This window comes from Ursus maritimus, unplaced genomic scaffold (genome assembly GCF_017311325.1).
Source record: "Ursus maritimus isolate PB19 unplaced genomic scaffold, ASM1731132v1 scaffold_21, whole genome shotgun sequence".
NCBI classification, from domain to species: domain Eukaryota; kingdom Metazoa; phylum Chordata; class Mammalia; order Carnivora; family Ursidae; genus Ursus; species Ursus maritimus.
This window is the reverse complement of record NW_024424564.1, coordinates 48,258,098-48,283,510: the sequence shown is the minus strand read 5'-3', so window position 1 is coordinate 48,283,510 and position 25,413 is coordinate 48,258,098. Positions and strand designations below refer to the sequence as shown.

The 25,413-nt window shown below is 43.5% G+C and overlaps 1 protein-coding gene across 1 annotated transcript in view; it reads left to right on the top strand.

Annotated features, from left to right (window-relative positions):
• The window catches only part of ENTHD1 (ENTH domain containing 1), a 96,527-nt gene that overhangs the window by 63,060 nt on the left and 8,054 nt on the right, over positions 1-25,413 (top strand). The window contains exon 5 of the mRNA XM_008705539.1: positions 22,435-22,830. Coding sequence (XP_008703761.1) covers positions 22,435-22,830 — 396 coding nt within the window. The remainder of the gene's footprint in view (positions 1-22,434; positions 22,831-25,413) is intronic.

Below are 25,413 nucleotides of genomic sequence, written 5' to 3'. Positions count from 1 at the left end.
GGAGCCCTTGTGAATGGAATTAGTGATTTATAAGAGACCCCACAGAGCTGCCTAGCCCCTTCCACCATGTCAGTACACAGTGATGGCAGTCTGCTACTGAGAAGACAGGCTTCACCAGAACCTGACTGTGCTGGCACCCTGATCTTGGACTTCAACCTCCAGAACTGTGAGAAATAAATTTTTGTTGTTTATCAGCTGCCCAGTCTGTGGTATTCTGTTATCACAGCCATCACAGACTAAGACCGTCCTGTGTGCCCTGTCTCCTGATGACCGATGTTGAGGGCTGTCAGTTGTGTCTGAATAACAATGGGGAGCCTCTGAAGTGTTTCAAGCAAGGACGTGATACAACCTTGCTTTAAGAAGGTGGCCGTGGAGGTAGTCTAAAGAAAGGATTGGAGGAGGCAAGTTAGAAAGAGCAGTCAGGTCAAAACAGAGTTAAGAGACTTCAGACATTTCTAAAATGCAACACTAATCAGGTCACAACTCTGAGAAGCTCCCCTCGGATGAAGTCCTAACACCTTAGCATGGCAGACAAGCTCCTGGTTTTCTCTCCAGCTTTCCCCATCGCCTCCCTTCTCCCCGCCACATGGGATGATGGTCTAGCTATGGATGCTGAACTACTTGCCTTACACGCCACGTTGTCTCCAGTGCTTTGCATATGCCACTTCCTCGGCTGCGAAGCCCCGCCCCTCAGGTGCGAATTCATTTGTGTGAATCCTTAAGATTGAGCTAAGATACTGTTTCTCCCTGGAAGCCTTTCCTGACACACCGAAGGCATGGGTTATTGCTCTTCCTCTGGGCTCTCGTGGCACTCTGTGCATACTCCAGATCCAGCGCCGATGCTGCCTTGTAATTGCCTGTTATTTCTCCCTGCTGTCAAACCAACTAGACCATGATTTTTAAATTTAGATATAATTGATGTATAACATTATATTAGTTTCAGGTGTACAGCATAATGATTCAATATTTGTGTAAATTGCGAAATGATCACTACAGTAAGCCTGGTCAACAGCCATCACCAGTACATCGTCACAAACTTTTTTCTTGTGCAGAGAATACAAGATGATCCTCAAGATTTACTCTGTTAGCAACTTCCAAATATACAACACAGTGTTATTAACTAAGCCCCCATGCCATACATTACATCGCTTTGACTGACTTATTTTATAGCTAAGAGTTTGTACTTTTTAACCCCCTTCATCCATCTTGCCCACCCCTTACCCCTACCTCCGGCAACCACCAATCTGTTCTCCATATCCATGAGCTCGTTTTGTTTGTTTGTTTGGTTGGCTTTGTTTTGTTTTTTAGATTCGACATAGAAGTGAGATCATATGGAATTTGTCNNNNCCTATCTGACTTATTTCACTTAGTGTAATGCGCCCAAGTTCTATCCATGTTGCAAATGGAAAGATTTCCTTCTTTTTTACGGCTAAATAATCCTGTGTGTGTGTGTGTGTGTGTGTGTGTGTGTGTGTGTGTCCTATTTTCTGTATCCATTCATCCATCAATGGACATTTAGACTAGACTGCTTCCATATCTTAGCTATTGTAAATAATGCTGCAATGAACATGGAGGTGCAAATATCTTTTCGAGTTAGTGTTTTCATTTTCTTCAGATAAATACTTAGACGTGGAACTGCTGGATCATACAGTATTTCTGTTTTTAATTTTTTGAGAGGCCTCCACACTGTTTTCTACAGTGCGATCACCAACTTATATTCCCACCCACAGTGTACAAGATTCCTTTTTCTCCACATCTCCACCAAAGCTTGTTATTTCCTGTCTTTTGCTTTTGTTGTCTTTGCTTTTAGTGTCAAATTAAAAAAGTCCTCACCAAGACTGATGTCACAGAGCTTACCACCTATGTTTCCTTTAGGAGTGTCATGGCTTCAGGTCTTGAAATCTTTGAGCCATTTTGAGTTGATTTGTGTGTATGGTAGAAGATAGTGGTCCAGTTTCATTCTTTTGCATGTGACTGTCCAGTCTTCCCAGCACCGTTTACTGAAGAGACTGTCCTTTCCCCGTTGTACATTCTTGGTTGCTTTGTAGTAAATTAGTTGACCATTGTAGGAGTGGGTTTATTTCTGGGCTCTCTATTCTTTTCCGTTGATTTGACTATGATTTTTTTTGAGAGAAGGTCTGCGTCTTGTTCATCACTTTATTCTCTGCCTCTAAGCCAGGGCTTAGCACATAGTTAAGTATCCACTAAATACTTGTTGGCTAAATAAGTGTCATTTGAAGTGCCCTTAAATTGAAGACAGTCATCCTCACGGTGCTCTCTCTGTAATTTTTTGCATGTCCTTTAAAAGTGTCTTCAGAGAAGAGTTATCATAGTTTTGTAAAAGGAGAGCAGCACAAGCAGCACATGGGTGCACTCCAAGTTCACTGAGGAGTTTCACTACCAGCAGAGTCATCTTTTGAAATTTTGTAGAATTTTCCTCATCCCTGGTTGACACTTGATTGTTATATTAGTCAAAGGAGAATCTGTTTAAAAGGAGGAAGTGCTCAAAACACATACGATTTGAAATCATGTTCAAGGATATAAAGAGGGAACACACATGAGCACTGATGTTGGCCCAGCTATTATTTATTTAGCTTTTCCTTTCATAGCGCTTCATTTTTTTTTTTTTAAAGATTTTATTTATTTATTTGACAGAGATAGAGACAGCCAGCGAGAGAGGGAACACAAGCAGGGGGAGTGGGAGAGGAAGAAGCAGGCTCATAGCGGAAGAGCCTGATGTGGGGCTCAATCCCACAACGCCAGGACCACGCCCTGAGCCGAAGGCAGACGCTTAACCGCTGTGCCACCCAGGCACCCCTCATAGCGCTTCAAGTCTGAAACCGGGATCTGTCTCTGTTGTGGCAGGAGCCCAGAGACACAGCATGGATGATTTCTTATCAGTTTCTGGATGGTGTTACTCAAGGTAGTGGGTTGTAGAGGGAGGAAAGTTGGAGGGCAGAGAGAGAGCTCAGCAGCTCTTTGTGGGGACGAGGTGGGGAGGCAAGACCAAGGGCTTTCTGGGAGATGGGAGAGCCCCCTCAAAGGCAGAGGTGGGTCTTATTCATCCTTGAGTCATCGGCATGATATTTTCAAGCTATGACCTCCAGTGCGCCAAAAGGGGTAGCTGTATTTTTCTACAATTCAGGATAGTCTTAGATTTCCTGATGGTAGAAAATATAAGCTTATTTTGTTTCCTCAGTCATTTCCGGTTTAAACTCCATTAATTCAGGATTTCCTTTTCTCTTTCCTCCTCTCGAGGACGGCATCCAAGCTCCAGGGACCAGCTTAGCATCATGACTTTGGGGATGGGCATCTCTTCACACTGACTTCTGCTGAGAGGAAATAGCCCACTGTTCTCTAATTGTCTACATCTCTTTCTGCCGGAGTCCACTGGTATCTTAATAGCACTGCTGGTGTGAGGTGGTGAGGCCATACCTTCGGCATCCTCTCTGTCCCACGAGTGAGGCCCTCTCACTTCTGCCACTGACTCTCTCAGCTCTCAGCTGATTCTTCAGCCTTGGGCCTGCTGGATGCTCTCCCACACCTCTCGCATGTTGCAGGGGCCCCTGAACGACTGCCCAAGATGCCCTCTTCCCAGACCCACCGACCTGCATTTCTGTTCGGCTGCTTCCATCCTGTGCCACTAGCTTGAGGGAAAGACAGGTGAAGGGATTCTCAGTGTCACTTTTCCAGGCTCCACCTGGGGGAACAAGCAGAAATCCTCTTCATCCTCAGAATGAAAGCAGCATGAGGGAAAGAATGTTTTTCTATTCTCTTCCCTGCTGAATGTGCAGGGCCTAGAAGGGTGGCTAGCCAACAGTAAGCGCCCAAGAAATACTTGGTAGGTAGAGGGATGACTGGCCTCTCCCTGGTCTCCTCAGCTCCCACAACTGGGCTCTGGAGAGACTCAGGGCACAAGACCTCCTGGCCAGGATCTAACTCTTGTTGCTTCTGTTTGTCTCCTCCCTCAGAGGCTCTTTAGTCTGAGGTGGGTGCTTAGAGGGGTGGGGCAGCGAGACAGGCTGAAGCGATATTCTCCCCAAACTCCCTCTGTGACAAGTTACTCTGGCTTTTGTTTCTAATCTAAGTCTTTGTCTCTGACTCGTCAAGACAGTTCTTCCTGAGCACAGGAACTTCGCATTTAGGGATCTGCTTGGTGAAGGGCCTTGGGGATTCAGTTTGTGGAGAGGGAGATGCTGCCTGTTGGTACTTCATCCATCATCTTTTTACTTTTGTGGCCCCAGTTCCTAGCATGGTGCCTGGCCCAGAGTGGGTTCTCAGTTCATCTTTACTGAATTGAATACTTGATGAGTCAGAAATTATTGAGATATTGAAGGGAGAAGAGTGGAAGCTTGGCGGCGGGGGGGTCTTCAGGGTAAAGATGGAATGAGATCTAGAAGAATGCTCAGTATCGTCAATTCTTTGCTGAAACAGAATTCAGTTCAACAAAGACACACGATTTGTTCATTTTAATACTAATGAGGAGTTTTGCTATAATTCTTACTGATTGTAATGCCAGGTGTTCCCTAGACCCCAGCTTAGTAAACTAACTCTCTAAATTTGAGCCAAACCCAGAGATTGTCCAGCTTTTTATAGGCATGAACTGAAATGGCTATCAACAACTAGGTATTGGTTGCTAAACAGGAGTAAAATTCTAGAAGGGAAGATTGAGAAATTTGGTTTTAATACAACAGGCACTTATCGAGTTTCTATCATGTGTCAGGCACTGGTGGTAGGCAGGGAGATACGGCCGTGAGCAGAGCAGGCCCTACCTGCCTCAAGGAACTTCTGTTCTGGTGAAGGTAACCAGTCATAAACCAATAACATATTACTGAGTGTAACACGTACTATTAAGGAAATGCACAGGAGCTTCAGTGAGGTGATGCAAGCTTGTACGCTTTTGTTAGGGAAGTAAGAGAAAGCTCCTACACAGAGATGGTGCCCTGTAAGATAAGGATGAAGAGGCCTGGAAGGAACATTCCAAGCAGGGGGAACAGCAAGTTCAAAGGCCCAGGGGCAGGAAGAAGAGGTTAGCTTGCTCCTAGAATTGCAGGGAAATGAGGGGACAGTGTTCTGAGCAGAGATCAGAGAACAGTAGGCAGGAGCCATGTCACGCAGGACTGTGCAGTTACAGGGAGGGGTTTCAGACTGAATTCTGAGCACACTGGGAACACTCAAAGCACAGGAATGCTATCATCTGATTTGTGTTTACCTAAATCTAAACTGGGGGAGAAGGCATTGTGGGGAGAGACAGAAGCAGAAAGATGAATGAAGAACATGGGTAGACTGTCCAAGTGACCATGACTGAGGACGGAAGCAGTGGCTATGGAGAAAGGTGTACAGATTGGAGATTCGTTTTGGATTTCAGCCCTCAGGACTCCTGATGGTTGGTGCTTGGAGTGAGGACGAGGGTGGAAACGAGGATGAGCCATAGTTTTCCACCATTGGGAAGTGTGTGTGTGTGATGGCATTACTGAGAAGGGGAAGGTGGTGGGGAGGGAGCGAGTTTGGGGATTATGTCAAGGGCTGTGGCTTCGATATGTTACGTTTGAGGTGCCTGTGAGACATCCATCTAAATTCCTGTATTCTGGAAATACTGAATATCAGTACACTAAAGTAACTAAATTGGAACTTAGATGATTGTTTTCCTACTTATTGAATCAGTTTCTCTTTCCTTGAGACACCTAATTTTTAAAAAAAATCCTAACTGTGCTTTCGGGATGCTGGTTGTATGTCTGCTCTGCATTTCAGAGATCTGAGCATTCCATTACTATATATAAAAAAAAAAAGGCACCACAAACCTCAAATGTAGGTCATCACTGGACATGCCCAATCCCTTAATACAATTCTGAGAGCAATCTAGCTGTTCGTCTCTTTGCCCTCGTTACTGATTTCAGCCCAGCGTGCCCTATGTGTTCAAACCACGGCTTCACCTTCCCTGAAGCTAGCAGTTTTCACCAAATATAAATAGTGGTACTTGATTTTTCCTCTTCCTGTTGCTGTCCTCCATACACCAGAGTATGGGTGCTTTAGAGGACTGGGCGAAGTAGACAATGAATGACCTACTTTCTGATGGGTTGATTAGACTACTGCAAATGTCCTTTTTTCCTTTTGAAAGATTTTATAGTGTGTGTGTGTGTGCACGCACGTGTGTGTGCACGCACGTGTGTGTGCATGCACGTGTGTGCATGTGTGTGTGAGAGAGAGATAGAGATGGTAGCACTACTGCACTACACAGGTATTCTGGAAGTGCTCGGAGTTTGGCCGCAGGTGTTTCTTTTATACTTCAGATCAGCGCGCAGTATGGCCTTGCCACAAGATCAGCCAAGGGCTACAGCAGTTCCAAATCTTGATAGCTTCATGTGGCTCATGCCAAGGTCAAAGACTTGGAATAAATATAGATTAAAAGGGCATTTTGCTTCCTTGAAGGTATTTGATTCATTTAACTTAGAAAAGAAAAACCCAGAAAGGAGTACTTAATGCTTTGCTAATATAGTTACCAGTCCTTTGCTACCTACAAACTTGGGAGAAGCTTAATTATTCAGAAATATTCAGTCACTCAATTGTGAGTTCTTTGACAATCATATCTTAACTGTCATCTCTGTCCCTACTTTGGGGACTCTTGTCATCTGTCACCTGCACTATTAAGATACCTTTGTCAGTGATCTCTGTGCCTGAACCTCGCTCCTATCAGCCACATAAACTCCACAGAGATCTAACACACAAATCTTCAAAACAGCCTCTAATGGCTTTTCATTATCTACAGGATAAAAACTGTACTCCTGACATTTTTCAGTAGTGTGGTGGACTAGAGGCTCTGAAGAGCCTCTTGCTATGGGAGAAAAAAAAAAAACCCCAACAACCTAGATTCTGGATGAAAGATACCTTTTAATACATTGTTGGGTTCATGGGAACTAAAGGAAATCTCGAAGGGCAAAACAGAACAAAAACCGTGCAGTGTAAACCTGAGACCTGGAACCTCTTTGGAGCAGGGAGCTGTGAGTGTGAAGGAGTCTGAAGGCAGGTTTCCCTGACGGCACACACGCAGACGCCTCCCTGAGCCGGTGGGGAGGACGTGGAGCCTTAGACCTGGCCTTCAGGGGAGCACGGGAGGGGGCTGCCCTGGCTTCAGGGGTGTCGTCCCAGCTCCTGACAAAAATACAGACGCTTTCTGGAGACCCCACTGAGACCCAAGATTAACAGATTAACCTCAACCAAACATGGTGTCACAATCCGTGATTGCCAAAAGCACAGGGACACAGACAGCAGATCTAGCCTCCAAGGATTTCAGATATGAACTGTTAGCTACACAGTATTAGCTGACTATGAAATGTTTAAAGAGAAAAAAAAAAGGATGGCATCAGTAGGGGACAGATGACTAGACAAATTTGGAAAATAGCCAAATAAAACTTTTGGAAAGAGAAAAAACTGAAAGTAAAAGCTCTGTGGATGTGGATGGTTTCAACACTAGATTTGATAAAACTGAAGTGAGAATTACTGAATTGGAATGTGTATCCGAAGAAATTCCCCAGAATGTAGTAAAGAGGCCAAGAAGGTAGAAAATATTTTTTAAAAGCCGAGACAGAAATGATAAATGAGTTTAGTATGGCTGATTGGAGGCAATATTTGATGAGATAATAGAAGATCATTTTTCCAAAACTGATGAAAGGCATGCATTCAAAGATACAGGGAGCAGGGCGCCTGGGTGGCACAGCGGTTAAGCGTCTTCCTTCGGCTCAGGGCGTGACCCCGGCGTTGTGGGATCGAGCCCCACATCAGGCTCCTACACTGAGAGCCTGCTTCTTCCTCTCCCACTCCCCCTGCTTGTGTTCCCTCTCTCGCTGGCTGTCTCTATCTCTGTTGAATAAATAAATAAAATCTTTAAAAAAAAAACAACAACAAAGATACAGGGAGCATAATATATACCAAATAGGATAAATAACTACAAAAATTTGCAAACTCATATGTTATAATGAACATCTAGAACACCCGAGATAGAAAGGCAGATTATCCATTAAAGAATAACAGAGCAGACTTCTCAACAGCAACATTAGAAGCCAAGAAGACGGGGAATATCATCTGCTTTCGCAGGGAAAATATCTGCCAACCCAAAGTGGGTAGTCATTTAAGAGCAAGAGTGAAATGAAGATATTTTCCAAGAAAGAGGCTTCAAATAAACAAAAACTGAGTTTATCACCACAGATTCCCGGTAAAGGAACTCGTAGACCTTTATTTCAGGAAGAAGGAAATATTTGGGAAGGAAGGTCTGAGGTGTGAGAAGGAATAGCGAACAAAGAAATTGGTCAGGGCGCCCGGGTGGCTCAGTCGGTTGAGCATCCAACTTTCGATTTTGCTGCAGGCCATGAGCTCAGGGTTGGGAGATCAAGCCCTGCGTCGGGCTCGGCTTTGGGCATGGAGCCCGCTTGGGAGTCTCTCTTTCCCTCTTTCTCTGCCCCTCTCATCCCCCAAAAGAAATTCGTAAATATGTACATAAATCTAAACAAATGTAGTCTTTTACAATTAATTATAACATCTAATTTTGGTGCTAGAACTAAAATACTGGGTAACAATGGCGTGCAACTGAGGGAGGGTAGGTTAGAGTTACAGGTTCTAAATGTCTCCAAATAATAACTCAGGAGTTAGGTTACTATATTAACTTTAGATTCTGCCAGGCTACGTATGTGTATTAACGTTCAATGGGACTCTTCTGACTCTCTTTTGCTTCAGGTGCTAATAATAAAATAGATGCCGGATATCCAATCCTTTTGTGGAGATTTTTTAAAAAATGGATGAAAACCTGCTCTGTAACTCTTGAGCCCCGCCTTCACCACACACACACACACACATAGAGAAAGATAGAGTTTGGAAGATTTTAAGGGGACAGTGTGGCGGGACAGGAAGAATCTAGTGAGGAGATTTCTGGGGAGGAGGACTGTTGCCAGGCTTTGAGGCTATACCCAGACCCTCTTTGGGGAAGCAGGGACACTGCTGCTTACACCCAGCCCCAGTGAGAGAGGCTTTGACATATGCTCCCTGGAATTGGAGGACCAGTGCCCGACCCATGCCTGAGATCGTAGTCGGGATCTGACTCTGGCCTGGGAGAAAGACAAGCTGACCTGCAGCTTTGGAGGTCAGGCCACAAGGGCCTGGCCTGTGCCCCACAGTTGATCAGGGTTATTGCTGCGCTGATGTATGCCATATGGGAAGAAAGCCACGGTGGTCATCTTGGGTCTTGTCCAGTAGGGCTGCCTGAAGGACAGCAAGAGCTCAGCAGAAAGAGGCTGGAGGTCCGTGAGGACGGTGTCATGAACAGGCTGCTGGACAGGGGTGCTCATCCCTGCAAACCTTGGAGTCACCCCCCCAGCTTTCTCTCATAGCAGCTCTGCCTTCAGAACACACCCAGACACGGGACACCTCCACCTCTGGTCCTGGTCCTGCCTACAGTCATTGCTCACACGGGGCCTGCGGTGGTCTCCTTGCTTGGGACCTCCCCTCTCCCCTGATTCCCCCTTGGCCTTTCTTCAGAAAGAAGACAAAGTGATTTTTTTTTTTTTTTTAAAGAAGTCCTATCATCGCTTTGCTTTAAAACCCGCCAGGGACTTTTACCTCGCACAAGAGTAGCTCCGATCTGACTCCCAGTTTCCTTCCACTTCCTCTCCTGTCCCTTCTTGTCCTTGCTCATTCTGCCATGTCCATCTTAGGCCCCTGGCTGTTCTGGGGACTGCCAGGCGCCCTCGTGCCTCTGGGTCCTGCAGTGACTCTTCCCTCTGACTGGAATGCTGCCCTCCTCTACTCCACATGCCTTTGTCTCCCGTCTTCTTCAGCTTTCTGCTCAAGCACCACCTTCACAGTGAGACCTCCCGCCCACCCCCCGCTGGCCTGCTCATCCCCTGGCCCTCCCCATGCCCCCGACCACTTCATTGTCCTCCACAGAATTCATCACCGTCCGACATACTGTGTGTGAATCTTTGGTTGTTAACAATTCCCCCCTGTAATGCATGTTGTAACTGTGCTCCGGGCAGACTTGGTGATTTTGTTCACGGTTTTATTTTTAGTTCCTAGGATGGTGTGTGCCACACTGGCTGATAAATATCTTCTGAATGAGAAAGTGTATAAAATGAAGGGGTGCTGAGGGAGGAGAGGCTAATGGAGCTGAAATGACACAGAGATGTCCTATGACATAGGACTGAGAAGTGTTCATTGGAATTAGCAATGAAAAGGTCAGTGGTCCTCAGAGAGGACAGCTTCAGTCGAGGAGTAGAAATGGAAGCCAGATTGTAGTGGTCTGAGGAGGCAAACAGGAAAGACAGAAATGAATTCAGTGGGTGGGGGGACATTTGTTTTTCAGTGTGTTTGGGTGAGGGGAGCAAGAGAAACACTAACAGAGAGGCCCAGAGAAGTATTTAAAATAAAAGAGACCAGGCACCTTTGTCAGCTGAGAGGAGAAAGCTAACAAAAAGGAGCTGAAGATTAAGACGGCAGGTGACTTAGGTGGTGTTTGGGTGACACAGGTGGCAGGACAGGTCTGAACAGTCATAGGAAGGGTTTCTGACCCTCAAGACTGAAGGGAAGGGAGTGAGGAGTAGTTGTGGGTTGTAATTCAGTTGGCTGGCGGGACGATGAGAAGCTGAAACAGATCGTTGAAAAGCCTCTCTTTTCCTGAGGAATAGGGAAGATCATCTCCTAAAAAACAAGAAAGAAAAGGTGCAGTTGACAAGGGTGCTTGAGGAGGGCAGTGAAGGCTTGGAATTGTCTTTGAGAGAAATGGGAGAGCAAAGGACAAACAAAAGGGTTCATGGACAGTCCTGAGTACGCATGGGGCTTGGAGACCTTGAACTTAACAGTTGTGACTTTTCCCCAGGAGCAGTCAGTCACCTGGTGTTACAGGATTTTTTGTCCCCTTAGTGTCCATGGCTCTTGGTCACGCCGCTTCAAAGAACGAAGAGGTAGACCAGATGAAGAGTGGTGGGCAGCAAGGCGAAGTTTATTGAGTGAAAGCTCCCGGAGAGGGAGGGGGGCTGGAGAGGGTTGCCCTCAGAGTTTCTAAGGTTAGGGGGTTTATGAGCTCTCTTGCAGAACTATCTTAAGCTTTCAGGGTGTGCTGAGTCCTGCCAATCAGGGCTTTTGTCACGTATTTGTCTACCAATTAGGTTAATGTCTACGCGCTGATGGTCCTTTTTGGCTGACGTCTGGGGGCTTATGTCTTAACTCCCCCTTGCCTGTGATGGTGACAAATGCTTTGTGGTTAATTGTTTTATTATAGGACGTTTTGTAGAAGTCATTTCTGCAAAGGTTGCGAAGCAGAATGTTAGCGCTGTCCCATCTAAGCTGCAGGCAGGACGTCAGTGCTGTTTTAGCTGTCCTGACTCCACCTTTTCTTGTTGGGGACCCTGGCCCTGACTCCCTAACTGTCCAACTAGCTCCTGACACTAGGAGAGGAGAGGAAGAAGGGAGTCAAATATGTGCCAGGCCCAAGGTGCTAGATGCAAACATTGAAAGTCACTGTGGGGAGGGTACAGCAGGGAAATGGTTGGACCAGACCTGGAAGCCCCATATTAGGGATTGGTGCTGTGGTTAGGTGCTCCACAGGGTGCACTGAAGAACTCTCATATTCATTCCACAGGAGAGCCAGTGTTTGGGTGCCTGCTGTGGAGAGCCTGTGGATGGCCATATTAGCCAAAGCAGTAGTAGCAACCAAGAGATATTTGACCGGACAGTGGCCAGATGAGGAAGAGATAGACACTTGTCTCTCACTCCCCTGTCTCTGCTCTGACACTGAATAGAGCTGAGCTCAGAGGAGGGAGCTTTGTCCCCTAAGTAGGTCAAAGTCAACCTCCAGATGAGAGAAGGGAAAGAGAAGTAAAAGCAGGCCGGGGAGGGAGAGCAGCCAGCACAAAAGCCCAGAGGTATGATGGTACCAGGTGTGTGGGGACTCTTTCTAGTGATTCGGAATGGCTGACATGTGTTGGGGTGGGTCACTAGAGACCGGAAGGAATGTTGCACTCTGACTAGACATGGCGTTAGTGTGAAAACACTCCATCCGCCATATTGTCTCAACTCAATGCCTGGATTTTCTTTCACTTTGATCTCTGTGATCTCTGTACTATATTTTTAAATATTTCTTTGTACCTGTCTTCCAGTTCCCAGTTTTCTTCTTAACTGGAGTTAATCTGCCGTGTAAGTCACCAATTATATTTTTAATTTCAGTTATTTATTTTTCATTTTGAGAAGTTCTACTTGGATTTTCTACTTGGTTTTGTTTTTATAATCTCTTATTCCTCACTCATATTTTCAAGCTTGTATTTCTTTAAACATATTAAGTATATTGATGGCTATTTTATCCTCTGTGTTTTGTAACTGAAATGAATTACCATGTTGGAAGATCTTGCTGGTATAATTCTGGTGGCTTTTGCACTTTCAGGCACAGTGCATAGTACATGGTCCATCCTCGATATATTTGTTGCATAAATGATAGTGAATGAAAATATGTGGAAGGTGCTGGAATAAAGAGAGCAAATGAAACATTATTAGGTAAATTACAGTACAGTGCCGTAAGCCATATTATAAAAATATAAGCAAAGGGCTCTAAGAACGAGGACCGTACATGGACTGTGCTTGGGAAAGAGAAATGGTATATGTCCTCTTAGGTATGCAGGAAGGTGTTTTCCACAGGGACGTATATTGTACAACATAGGGAGTTGTAATAGGTGAAGTTTTTTCCTTGGCTTATTGCTGTAAATAGAGCATTCATAATTCATGAGAAGTAATACTTCATCTGAATTCACAATTTAAATGATATTCTCAGGTTTGTTGCAGTGTTGCAGACTCAGACATGACTTTTATGCCATATTGAAGTCCAGGTTAATCACTGGTCTGTACATCTAATAAGGAAAATGTTTGAGAATGATAGGTCTTCATCTCAGCGTCACCTTTCCATAGAACATCAGTTCTCTTGGTCTCAAATACTGCCTACTAAGAACAGTGGGCACAGCGGACCGCGCATCACACTTGCCATCTGTGTATCCAGGAGTTTCCAGGGGGAAGGGAGAGTACCTGGTGCGGGCCAGTGTCCGTCTGCTTCCAGTCACAGCCATCGCGGGAACGCCTCGGGAGTTCCATCCCCTCCTTCAGACTGCTCTATAATGACAATACCCAGGACCTATGTCGCGTTTACCGTGTGCCAGGTACCACTTCAAGCTTTTCCTGTGTTTAATTCATGTCAGAATTGAACCTCTGACCAATTTATCTTAATTTCTTATTCTCCTAGGGTGCCAGGTAGGCTTTTATTGGTATGCTAAGGTTTGGTCTGATGGTCACAGACGTTCGTGCCATCAGCCACCTGCTCGTCTCCTTCAGCCTGGAGGACGCTCTGTAAAGCAGGAGACCTTCATGTGCCAGAGATCAGTTTCCGTTTCAACCCCAGCCTACACAACAGGAAACATGGTGATAGGTAATGGTCACTACCTTCCCAAAGACATGCTCAGCTTCAGTTTTTATAGTGATAATCTCTTAAGGGAAATTACAATTTTTATTGTTGATGGAGCCATAACTAGGATATAAAATTTAATAATGAGTATCCGGTACCTATTTTATAATCCATTCACTGTGATCCATTTTCATGGCCTGAAAGTCTTCAACTGCCCTACTTGAAGAGATTTTTTAAGCACCTTTAAACGTGTGCATATCTCTATTTTCTTATGAGAAGTTAAACGATCATCTCAAATTTATATTGAAAGAAGTGATAAATATACTTGCCATATTTCATAGCCACATTTTCCAAAATATTTTCCTTTTTTAAAACTTGGGTGCAATATATTCTGCAGTTAAATGTAATGATATATGATGACGTGAAATTTTCAAAACCTACAGCTAGGTACACACACATACTTAACACAGATCAGAGGGCGATTATAGCTGTTCCAACATGATTATTTGGGGTTTTATGCATATACTGTAAGAAAATATATTAAGAATGTCACATCAAACATGTTATTCAAGTTTCACCTTCAGTATCCATTTTAAATTAGCTTTCTATCTACTTTAAACCAATATATTAATGAGCAATTCAAATCATCCCTCGATATTAATAATTTATAACTGTGGCATCTTAGCAAAATGGACTTCTTATCGTCAGATCCAATTTCCTTTGATTAACATAATTGCAAAATAGAAGCTACTTGGGTTACACATTTTTAAACTACAGAAAGACATATTTTGGCACCCCTCTTTTGTCAGGCTTGCCAGCTCTGTGCTTTGTAGCTGTAATTGGTTACAATGTATCAGACCAACAGGAGAATTGATCACAGCGATAGCTCTGCTGGAATTAACACCCATTATTAGATTCACCATGTAATAGAATATAAAATAATATGCGATGATTATAGTACCTGAAATAAGGCAGTGGAATTACTGAAAAATGAAAAAGAGTTACCAGTATAGAATGTTCCTATCTGTAGGCAAAGTCTCTTAACTCAGAATTAAATCTGATGTTCCCTTTCAAAAATTATTTCATCATCGTCTCCAAAGGAGCAAAAACATTTTCAGTACCTTCAACAGCATAGCTCTTCTCTTTTGTCCTTAGGCTCAAAGCATGGAGAGGTGTTGTTTGGGTTTTTTTCTCCCCCTTACTTCAGGCATTTTAGTCTGTATTTACATTTACAGTCTGATGTCTTACACAGGGAATAAGCTTCTTCCTAAAGGTAGCTATCAAGAGTAATCAAACCAGCTTTACAATGACCGATGTTTCAAGGTCCTGTTTTGCATTAATCAAGTATATTGGCAGGTGTAAAGCACTGTACAATAAAGAAAACTGGGTACAGTCTCATAATTTAATACTGAGCTTCTCATCCAGGAGTCTGCCAGATAGATACTTGAGAACAAAGCTCTTTGACATTCAGGTTTAAATTGAAAGAAAATGAGAAACCAGATAAAGCAAGCCAACCAAATTAATTCACTCTGTAGTCCTCTCTGCTTTTTAGTGGAATTCAGAGAAATTCTCTCCCAGAGAAAGTTGGGAAGCCCTCATGAAACAATTGCTTTAGTGTTTACCCAGTATACATTTATGTGCTTTGCGTTCAACCATATAGAAATAATATTAATTGCTGTTTTCCAGCAAATCCTCAGGAGTTCCCATGGGCTTCAGAAAATGTTCCATAAATTCTATGCATTCTTTATATGGATCCAAGAAAACATCTACCCCAAAGCCCTTCCTGGGAGGAGGCAAATAGGCACAGATACATGGGCCAATTGTGTACTTAACTCAGTCCTCCTCCACATGGTCCTGTATCTGTAAAAGTGGCACCAGGGACAACAGGAGTGACCCCAAGGTGAACTTCAGTCACTTCACAGTTAGGAACCATTAGAAGAATTGTCAGTGAAGAAGTACTCAGTACAGCTGGTTCTACCACATTTTTTATTTCTTCTTCTATGCCCCTAATAAAAACAGCATTGATTTAGAATTCAAGAATCTGAGCTTCTACCCTGCCCCCCCGATCCTGAAAGTCTCGAGTTCTCATGTATATCGCAAAGGGACTGAATTAGGATGTCCCCCATGACTTTTTCCTCGACAGTTGAGTTTATTTTAATGACTAGACCATCCATATAATGATTTGTTGACCAAACATTTATCAAATGACTGTCACATATTCTGCTGGTCACTTATGGGTTGAGCAGGTTGGGTAAGATGTGTGCCCTGAAGGAGTCTGCCGTCTACTGGAGGTAACACATCCGTAAACAAGAGATTATAATGAATGATAGACAACAAATTTGTTTGCTGCTCTTACAGAGCTTAGAATAGTGCCTGTCACGTCCTTGTACTTAATAAGTATTTGTCAAATGAGTGACTAATATTTGAAATAATGATGTAAGTGGAAAATATGAATATCCACATTGTATTATGCAAAAACAAAGAAAAGATTCATTTTAGCTTGGAGGATAAAGTTTTCACAAAAGAGGTAGTATTTCAATTGAGTTTAGACAAATGAAACCATTTTTGATAGAGGAGAAGGGTAGGGATGAAGGATATTCTAGACTGAGGGAGCAGCGTGAGCAAAAACAGAGATATGCAAATGTGTGTCTATCCAATGGACATCAGCGTGGAAACTGGAAGTCAGACATAAAGAGGGAGAAGGGCATTCAGGCACTTAAACAGCAAGGGTGAAAGCTTGGTACAAAGAAGAAACATGGTAAATTCGAAGAACTGAAAGAAATTAAGCGTAGTAGGATCAGACAGTTTTAGGAAGAATGTGTTACAAAATGAGGCAGCAAAGCAGAGGTGTGGTCTGTCGTGTCCTGTCCCCAGTGTCACAAAGCCAGGAGACAATAGCTTCGTAACCGGCCCAGCCCATCCACTGGCTACTCAGCATCCGGGCAACAAACACATCTCTCACTGTTTGTCCGAATGCAGATCCTCTCCCCAAAATAACGAGGCAGAAATCCCCAGCCTTCCAAGGTGCCTCACCCTCCCCTTCCTGAAGCCTTCTGGAGTTCTGTGGTAGGAATTGATTTTTTTCACGTTGGCTTCCCCTCACCAGGTGTCTGGGGGTGTGCTTCCTTACTCCATCAGCTGTTGTTTTTCTAACAGTTTGCCGACATCTCTCATCTTCTGTTGTCCTCTCTTCTCTCCCGTTCTATTTGCGTTTCTAGATTTATACCTCTTTGTCCCATTCGTGTCACTCCAGAGGGTTTTGGGAAAGGAAAGCTGTCTTGCAGCAACGCTGTGAATGCCCCACCCCATATTCTCTGCCTGCCTCTGCGGACCCCTGCAGTCCCAGTGACTGGTTCCCATACACCCCGAGAGTGCCTGCGTCTCCCAAGTTCTCTACCAGAGTTTCCTCTGGAGCCTGGAGACTTGCTCAGCCTAAGCGCAGGACAGCCTAGAAGTGCCACAGATGATTACTCATGGGGGCAACACTGAACCAGTGAAGGCAAGAGACTCCTTCCCGTTCCTGAAAGGACAGCTCTGCAGCGCCCAGCAGGATCGGACCTCATTTGGCCACAGTGGTCATCGGGCCATTAACACACTCTATTGACTTTATCCCTTTTTTGTTTTACTTTTCCCACTCCTTCACACATGCTCTTGGGATGGCTGGCCAGATCAGCTCTCTGCAGCCAAGTCTCTTCCTCAGAGTCTGCTTCCCGAGGAACCCAATCTGAAACATGTTCGATTTACTGTATTATACAAATGTATTCTTTATGTTCACTCACGGATTGAGAAGCTACAATCTCTTAGACATTATGAAATTGAACTGGTAACTTGTATTATAGTTATTTCTGTGTGTTTATCATACATATACTTGTATGTATATACATATGTATATGCAAGTATGTATATATATTCTACCTATCGACCTATATAAAATCCACACTTGATCTTATGTTCGACAACAGTAGAAACTATGACTTGCACTTATGTATGGCTCCAGAGTTTAATACAGTCCAGTGCAAACAGTAGGTGCTCAGCAAGTGTTCCTTGATTGATCATTCTTCCTTTTAGCCTTCACATACAGTGTATATTATTATACACAAAATCAACATATAACGTATGTTATATTAGATAATTTACAAATTATTAAACAAATACTTGCATACCTCCTACATGCAAAAGCATGGTGGAGGCTCTAAAGTCAGAGGGGGGAACTTAGTATGTTGTGTTACAGGCTCTACAGAGCACATAATTAGTGAAAAAAATGAATTTACCGAAAAATGGATTTACAGAAACTAATATTTACTGTGCAGAGAAGGGAAGGATTAGGTAGACATGATTGGAAATAGTTTCCAGAAATGGTTGAGATGGGCCCTGAGAAGTTGGTAGGGTTGAAATAGACAGAGAAGGGGAGGGTATTCCAGTGTTGGAGTGCAGGGTGAGAAATGGATGGTAGTAAAGATAAAGAACCATGGAGAATGAAGCTAACGGGACCCTAATGAACGTGGGATATGTGAGTGAGGAAGAGATGACCTGACCAGAAGTTAGTTTCCTGTCGAGTAGCAATAGAAAATAAGCAATAGAGGGCGCCTGGGTGGCACAGCGGTTGAGCATCTGCCTTCAGCTCAGGGCGTGATCCTGGCGTTCTGGGATCGAGCCCCACATCAGGCTCCTCCGCTAGGAGCCTGCTTCTTCCTCTCCCGCTCCCCCTGCTTGTGTTCCCTCTCTCGCTGGCTGTCTCTATCTCTGTCAAATAGATAAATAAAATCTTAAAAAAAGAAAAGAAAAGAAAAGAAAAGAAGCAATAGAGTAACAATAATGGGAAAAGAAGAAATGGGTGAAGGTGATCAAAAGGTACAAACTTGCAGTTATAAAATGAGTCCTGGGGGTGGAACGTACGACATGGTGACTGAGGTTAACCACGCTGTCTTGTGTATTTGAAAGCAGCTAAGAGAGTAGATCTTAAAAGTTTTCATCAAAAGAAAAAAAATATGTGACTGTGGTGGATGTTAGTGAGACTTACTGTGGTGATCGTCTTACGGTATAGGCACATATCCCATCCGTATGGGTACCCCTGAAACTAACACAGTGTTATCTGTCCATTGTAGCTCGATTTAAAAAAAAGAAGAAACAATAAAAAAGTGAAGTTCTTAAAAGTTGAAAGGCAGTAGAGGTTTCTAGATAATGTGTAAATAAGTGGAAATCAAGTTGAAAGGTGTTCAGGGTCCTTTGATGAAGAATTAAAGCTGTTACTCAGGGTCGTGCTCTCCAGAAACTGGAAGGATTTGCTGGGAGAGCATTTGCAAGATCTTAACTCTCCCACCTCCCACTTTGCATTTAGCGCTAGCCTGACTCTGCAGTATGGCTGACACCCCACACTTGATACCTCCAGACCACGGAGGGCCAGATGCAAGTGGCTCAGAGTTTCTTAGCTCAGTAAAGGCCTTAGCAGGTATATTAGTTTTCTAGAGTGACAGTAATCAAAAAGAAAAGAAAAGGAAAAATGAATTTAAAAAAAAGAATCAACAATGGAGGGCCTTTAAAACCCAAGGAATTTAGACTTTGTCCCTGAAACAAGAGGGAGTTTTTGAAGTATTTGTGAATATTAACTACAAATAGAGTAGTGGTTGGACTGCAGAGGGTTTGTTTGGTGTGTCACACAGGAGGGGTGGAGCAGGGAGGTGGCGGGGGCCCCCAGCACAGCTCACTCTCTAGACTCTTCAGGCCTCTTCCACCTTCTAGTTTAGTAAACATTTTCCTCTGTCATCTACTCTGCATTTAAAATCATTATTTTTGAGTTGTCATACTTTCCTCTTTCAGATCATAGTGTTTTATTCATTAAAAAGATTACAGTTTAGGGGCGCCTGGGTGGCTCAGTCGGTTAAGCATCTGCCTTCAGCTCAGGTCGTGATCTCAGGGTCCTGGGATCAAGCCCCACATCAGGCTTCCTGCTCATCAAAGAGTCCACTTCTCCCTCTTCCTCTGCCTCTCTCCCCAGCTCATTTTCTCTCTGTCTCAAATAAATAAAATCTTAAAAAAAAAATAAAAGTTTCCAATCTAAAAAACAAAGTCTAGGGACACCTGAGGGGCTCCGTTGGTTAAGCATCTGCCTTTGGCTTAGGTCATGATCCCAGAGTCCTGGGATTGAGCCCCACATCGGGCTCTCTGTTCAGCAGGGAGCCTGCTTCTGCCTCCGCCTGCTCTGCCTGCTGCTCCCCTGCATGTGCTTTCCCCCTCTCTGACAAATAAATAAAATCTTTAAAACAAACAAACAAACGAACAGAAAGCCTAAGCAATCAGAAGACTGTGTTCTGTTCCTCCTGGACAATTGGGAAAGAGGGTAGATAGACGTGAGTCTGGTTTGTTTCATTGAATTTTTTTTTTTTTTTTGAGAGAGAGAACTGAGCATGAGCAGCCGGTGGGGGGTTGGGGGGAGGGAAAGAGAGAATCCCAAGCAGACTCCATGCCCAACCCGACGCAGGGCTCCATCTCACAACCCTGAGATCATGAGCTTAACCTACTGAGCCACCCAGGCGCCCCTGTCTCATTGAATTTTAAGATAATATCTTCTTTTGTAGTTTTAAGCTTTTGTACTAACATTAACATGATGACCAGGGGCACCTGATTGGCTCAGTTGATAGAGCATGCAACTCTTGACCTCGGGGTCATGAGCTGGAGCCCCACGTTGGGTGTAGTGATTACTTAAAAAAATAAATAATAAAGTAAAATGATGGCTATACAGATGAGTTTATACATCCCAGTTTTGAGATTTAGATTGAGTCTTATTATGAATATTTCCATCAGAAAGTCATTGTCATTCTGAATTATTTTACTTTATATATTGCTAAATTTTAAGATGATTCTGTTACTAAAGAAAAATGCTTTCCCCCCATTTTTCTCAGATGTAAAATGGAAATCAATGGAGAAATCTTTGACTACAATTCACTTCTAAGGAATGCTTTTATGTAAATATGGTGATGTACACATGTACTTGGGAATACCGTAAATCTAGCTTATTCTACCAGGAGTAAATTAGTGTTTTTAACAGAACCTTTTACCAACTAGATATAACTCGGTCATATGCAAATTAGAAATATTTTAGAAGTTATTTTCATCTACTGATTTGCTGTTTCTCTTAATTATTATTTAGTAAACTATATTTGCTTTTTAAAAAACAAAGGCATTACTTCTTCTTTATCCTTGTGCTTCAAGTTGTCCTTTTCCTCAACAAACATTTACTGAACACATCCTAGGGGCCTAGGGAAGGAAAGAGAATTATTTTAAGAGACAGAGTTGATGAAATGAGGGCATAACGAGGTAAGAGTGGGCAAAAGGAAGATTATTTTTTATTTTTATTTTTTCTTTATCCTTGTGCTTTGATTTGTCCTTTTCCTCAACAAGCATTTACTGAGCACATCCTAGGGGCTGCGCTGTTAAGGGGCACAGACAGGACCCCCACTAAGGTCTCCTCAGGGTTGTTCTCAGGTAGGGGCCAGACTGGTGAGAAACGAGATGAAGTGTAATGATGACCCACAGGGCTCCAAACAGGGTGTGGTTAAGAAAAACAAGAACAGGATAGGGCAAGGAAAGAAAAGGAAAGGATCTGGGCAGGAGAACGTGAAACGTGAATTGAGTCTGAAAAGATGAGAAAGCTCGCAGCTGAGAGGGTTGGGAAGAAGTGGGATTCCTGACAGAGACAGTGAGGTCCAATGCTGTGGCTTCCCAGCAGCCCTTTTGCCCAGCGTGGCCTCCAACGGTGGATGAAAAGGGGAAGGAAGGTTTTTAGAGTCACAGGAAATTTGTTTTTCTTTACTAACTCCGAGGCTGACAGTGACGGTGACAGCATATAAGCGTGCGTTGTAACTAGGTTATGATGTACATTGTGATATGTCAGCCCTTGATAGCAGATTACACAGTTCCTGTATCCTCTTCTCTTCTAGGAGCTCAAATGGTTTCATCTTCCTTTTGCCCACTCTCATCTCGTTATGCCTCTCATTTCATCAACTCTATCTCTTAAAATAATTCTCTTTCCTTCCATATCCAACTTCAGGTAAAACAACTTGAGGGCAAGCCCTAGCACTGAGTGTTGATAGCAATTCACATCTAGAAATTTGGATCAGGCTCATAATTTATAGATTCAATAGATCTTCATATATCAGACCCACCTTAAATATCTGTTCCCTTCAATTCCTTCTATTTGTAATAGATATTACTTGTCTGTTACATTCCAGGTACTTTGTTATAGTCTGGGTACACTGTGGTGATAGTGATGAATGAAATGGACAAAGATTCCGACCTGATGGAACTTACGTTTTGGTAATCCTCACAGCGGCTCTGAAAGATTGTTCTCCTACACAGACAAAGGGTTTATTAAAATTAGGCTGCTACCTAAAGTAGGGTTTTCTTTCATGGGCTTTGCATAGACACTGGGACAAGAAGACTTTTTTTTATATATAGGGGGAAAAGACTTCTTTTGTAGCTGGGGGTTCTATAGGGATAGACCAATATGATGTGGCATATTTTCTCTAGTTTATCTTTAAAAGATGAATGTTTGAAGGTACTAAAAATACAGTGGTTTCAGAGACAGATAAGTGGGTGAAGAGAGAAATATTTAAAGACAAGTTATTTGAAGCTTTCCTTGCCTTGTGCTTCAGTGCAGAGAGAGAGAGAAACAGCCACCAAATGACTAATGCATCAGTAATAGCCGGGGTATACTTTATATAGGCAGAAGAGAAACATAGTAACAAAGGAGAAACAACTAAATAGAGAATCCTGTTATGGCATTAAAAAATCGGATTTATTAAAATTGTAACGGATTTGGGGGCGCCTGGCTGTCTCAGTCCGTGGAGCATGCAGCTCTTGGTCTCAGGGTCATGAGTTCGAGCCCCACGCGGGGTGTAGGGTTTACTTTAAAAAAATAAAAATAGAAAATAAATAAAATTGCAAAGGACTTGGAATAGAATATTTTCAGTTGTATTTTTTGATCATAGTTTTTATTTGTTATCTTACAGATGCCGTCCCTGCTCCCTCAGAAAAGAGCCCATCTCTGCAGACAAATGTGAGTTTGGACAAGAAATCAGACAGTACCATTACAAACACTGTAACCGAACACGCTTTGCAAATGCCTTTAGAAAAGCAGTCAGCTGCAAAAAGTTTTGAAACGTTGACAGCTTTACCATCATTTTGGTCATCGGATAAAGAAGAGTTTATCAGCCCTAATTTAAGGATGTCAAAGTCAGAGTCTACTTTCTATAACCAGGCCTCTGTAGAGACTCTCTATGTCTCTCCCTCATTTAAAACATTTAACCCCGTGAAGGAGATTGTGAGCAATAAGAACTTTCAGAAGCCAGCACCATCCAGCATTGTTCCGATGGATGAGGAAAACCTCAAGCCTGTGACCACGTGGGGTGAGTCCACACACACACACACACACACACACACACACACACACACACACCCCTCTTCTGGCGCATTCTTCTGTTACTTTTCTGTGCTTTCTACCTCTGTTTTTGGTTCCCTACTTTCACTTTCCATCCAGTGGTATTAAAAGGTACACACCAGAGAGAGGGACTTCTCAGTTGGGAAGGGATCCCTTTTATTGAAGACCTGAGAGGCGGTTCGTCACTGGGGGCTCCAGGTGCTTGTTTGAAGCACAGGTTCTGAGCAATTGGAATGCTGAACAAATTAGAAAGAACTAGCATTAAATAAGAGCTTCCTGTTAGGCATTTAGGTTACTTATTAAGAAACTATATTAAAAAGAATTAGTTATTCGTATTGTTGTGTATACACACAATATGTGTGTGTGTGTGTGTGTGTGTGTGTGCACACGCGTGCTCGTGCGGCCTTTTTTTAAAGGGTTGTGTACTGACTGCAAAACAGTGGTGGAGAATCTCTGCCTTTTTCTGTCCTATAAAACATCCAAGGGGTTGCAATATTCTTGAGCCTGGGTGGTAAAGGATAAAGCCAATTGGGAATCCAGGTGGTTGGCTGTCAGTTACCAAATCCATTGTATAATTATGCTTTCTTCTTTAAAGTCAATTAGTAAAAGAATAATTTGTTTGCTCATGCATTTTGTAGTTATTGGTTTTTATGTATAATAATGCCGACTAACTCATATAAACATAAAGTGTTTCATATAAATATTTTAAACTGCCTCAAACTCAGGTCCAAAGTGCCGTATATGTACAAACAATGGAAGCCAACGTGTTGAGGCTAAAGAGATTTACCTTGGTGTTGGTAAGGTCAGTGAATGATAGCAGATTCTCCTTCCTGCCCTTTCCAGAACTTGGGGGGACAAAATAGCCTAAAAATAAACCGATTCTTAGATTAGTCACCAAATTAACTGTTCTGCAGAGACTGCCACTGCGGAAACCACACAGGACTGGTCACGGTGACTGTGACGGTTTCGGTGAATGGCTGTCCCCTGGGAAGTTGTTCCTTTGACTTCATTTCTTTCACAAATACCCCCCAAAAGATTATTGAACAGAGTTTTTGGCCGCTGCCTGTATACCAAGTACACTTAGATATAAAAATTAGCTGGAAGCCCCTCTAAAGCCCGTTAGCAAGGGAGACTTGCTTCTCTTCATAATGAAGCAGGTAGTATTACTCTAAGCCTCCCACCACAAATACTAGTGAAAGCTGGAAGTCTTGTAAAACAACCAAGGTAGAAAACACAGAATGGGTCAAGATCCTTTGGAAAAGGACTGGAATGTTGTGATATAACAAGAAATATATATTTGGTCTTCATCCCTGGCTCTTGGCACAGAGCTCCTAAAACGCTTGGAATTTCCTGCATGATAGGGGTGAGAAGAGTTCTGTTTTTGTTATTTGTAATAAGCCCCTTTCTTCCATACCTGTGTTTTTCCGAGGTGACCCTTGGAGGTTGGGGCTGGTTGCCAGAGTAACCAATCGGGTGGTTAGAGGTTTGGAACTTTCAGCCCCACCCCTTGACCTCTCAGGATATTGAGTTAATCGCCCATGGTCAATGATTTGATCAGTCATGTCTCTATGATGGAACCTTCATGAAAAGCCCTAGACAGTGGGGTTTAGAGAGCTTCCAGGTTGGTGAACACATGAAGTTTCTGGGAGGGTGGCATGCCCAGAGAAGGCTTGGGAGCTCTGGGCCCCTTCCCCATACCTTGCCCTGTGCATCCTTTCCATGTGGCTGTTCTGGTTGTATTCTTTATGATAAACCAGTAATAGTAAGTAAGGCACTTTCCTAAGTTCCATGAGCCATTGTAGTGAATCATCAAAACCACGGAGGGGATCATAGGATCCCTCAATTTATAGCCGGCAAGTCAGAAATACGGGAGGCCTAGACTTTTGATTGGCATCTAAAGTGGATGGCAATCTTGAAACCTGAGTCTTGAGATTAAGGGATTGAGCCCTTAATCTCTGAGGTCTGCACTAACTCTGGGTAGTGTCAGAATGGAGTTATATTATAGGATACCCAGTTGGTGTCACATACAGAGAATGAGAGAAATCCTTGTGTGTAAAACCCACACATTTGGTATCAGAGTGATATGAATAAAGTAGGAAACTAGTTTACTTTTAGTTGGTCCCAACTAAACGTGGATCATTTGCCTCTTAGCAGAGCAGGATGATAGAAACTGAGGGAAAGTCAGAGGCTTGGACTCTCCACGATCTCACTGAGCCTGGGTGATAGGACTGGAGTTTGGGGCTTCCCAGGCGGCAGGCACTCCAGGGGTCAATATTCCAGAGGAGAAGAAGTCACAGAGGAGAAGGCCCAAAAGTCTTTGTGTAATTTCCTACTGGAACATCTGCCTCCTGCTAAAGCTGCCCACATTCTGGGTGTGGTGCCAAGACACTCAGTGCGAAGCAGCCTCTAAGGGGCCAACACACTAAGCAGAGATTCTGATCATGGGACTAGGAGACAGAGGTTGGAGTTCCGGATCTGCCAGGTTGTAGCGGCTCTGGTGAGTGCTCCGGGCTCTCAGCGGGCACCTCCCACAGGCCCCACCCAGAGCACC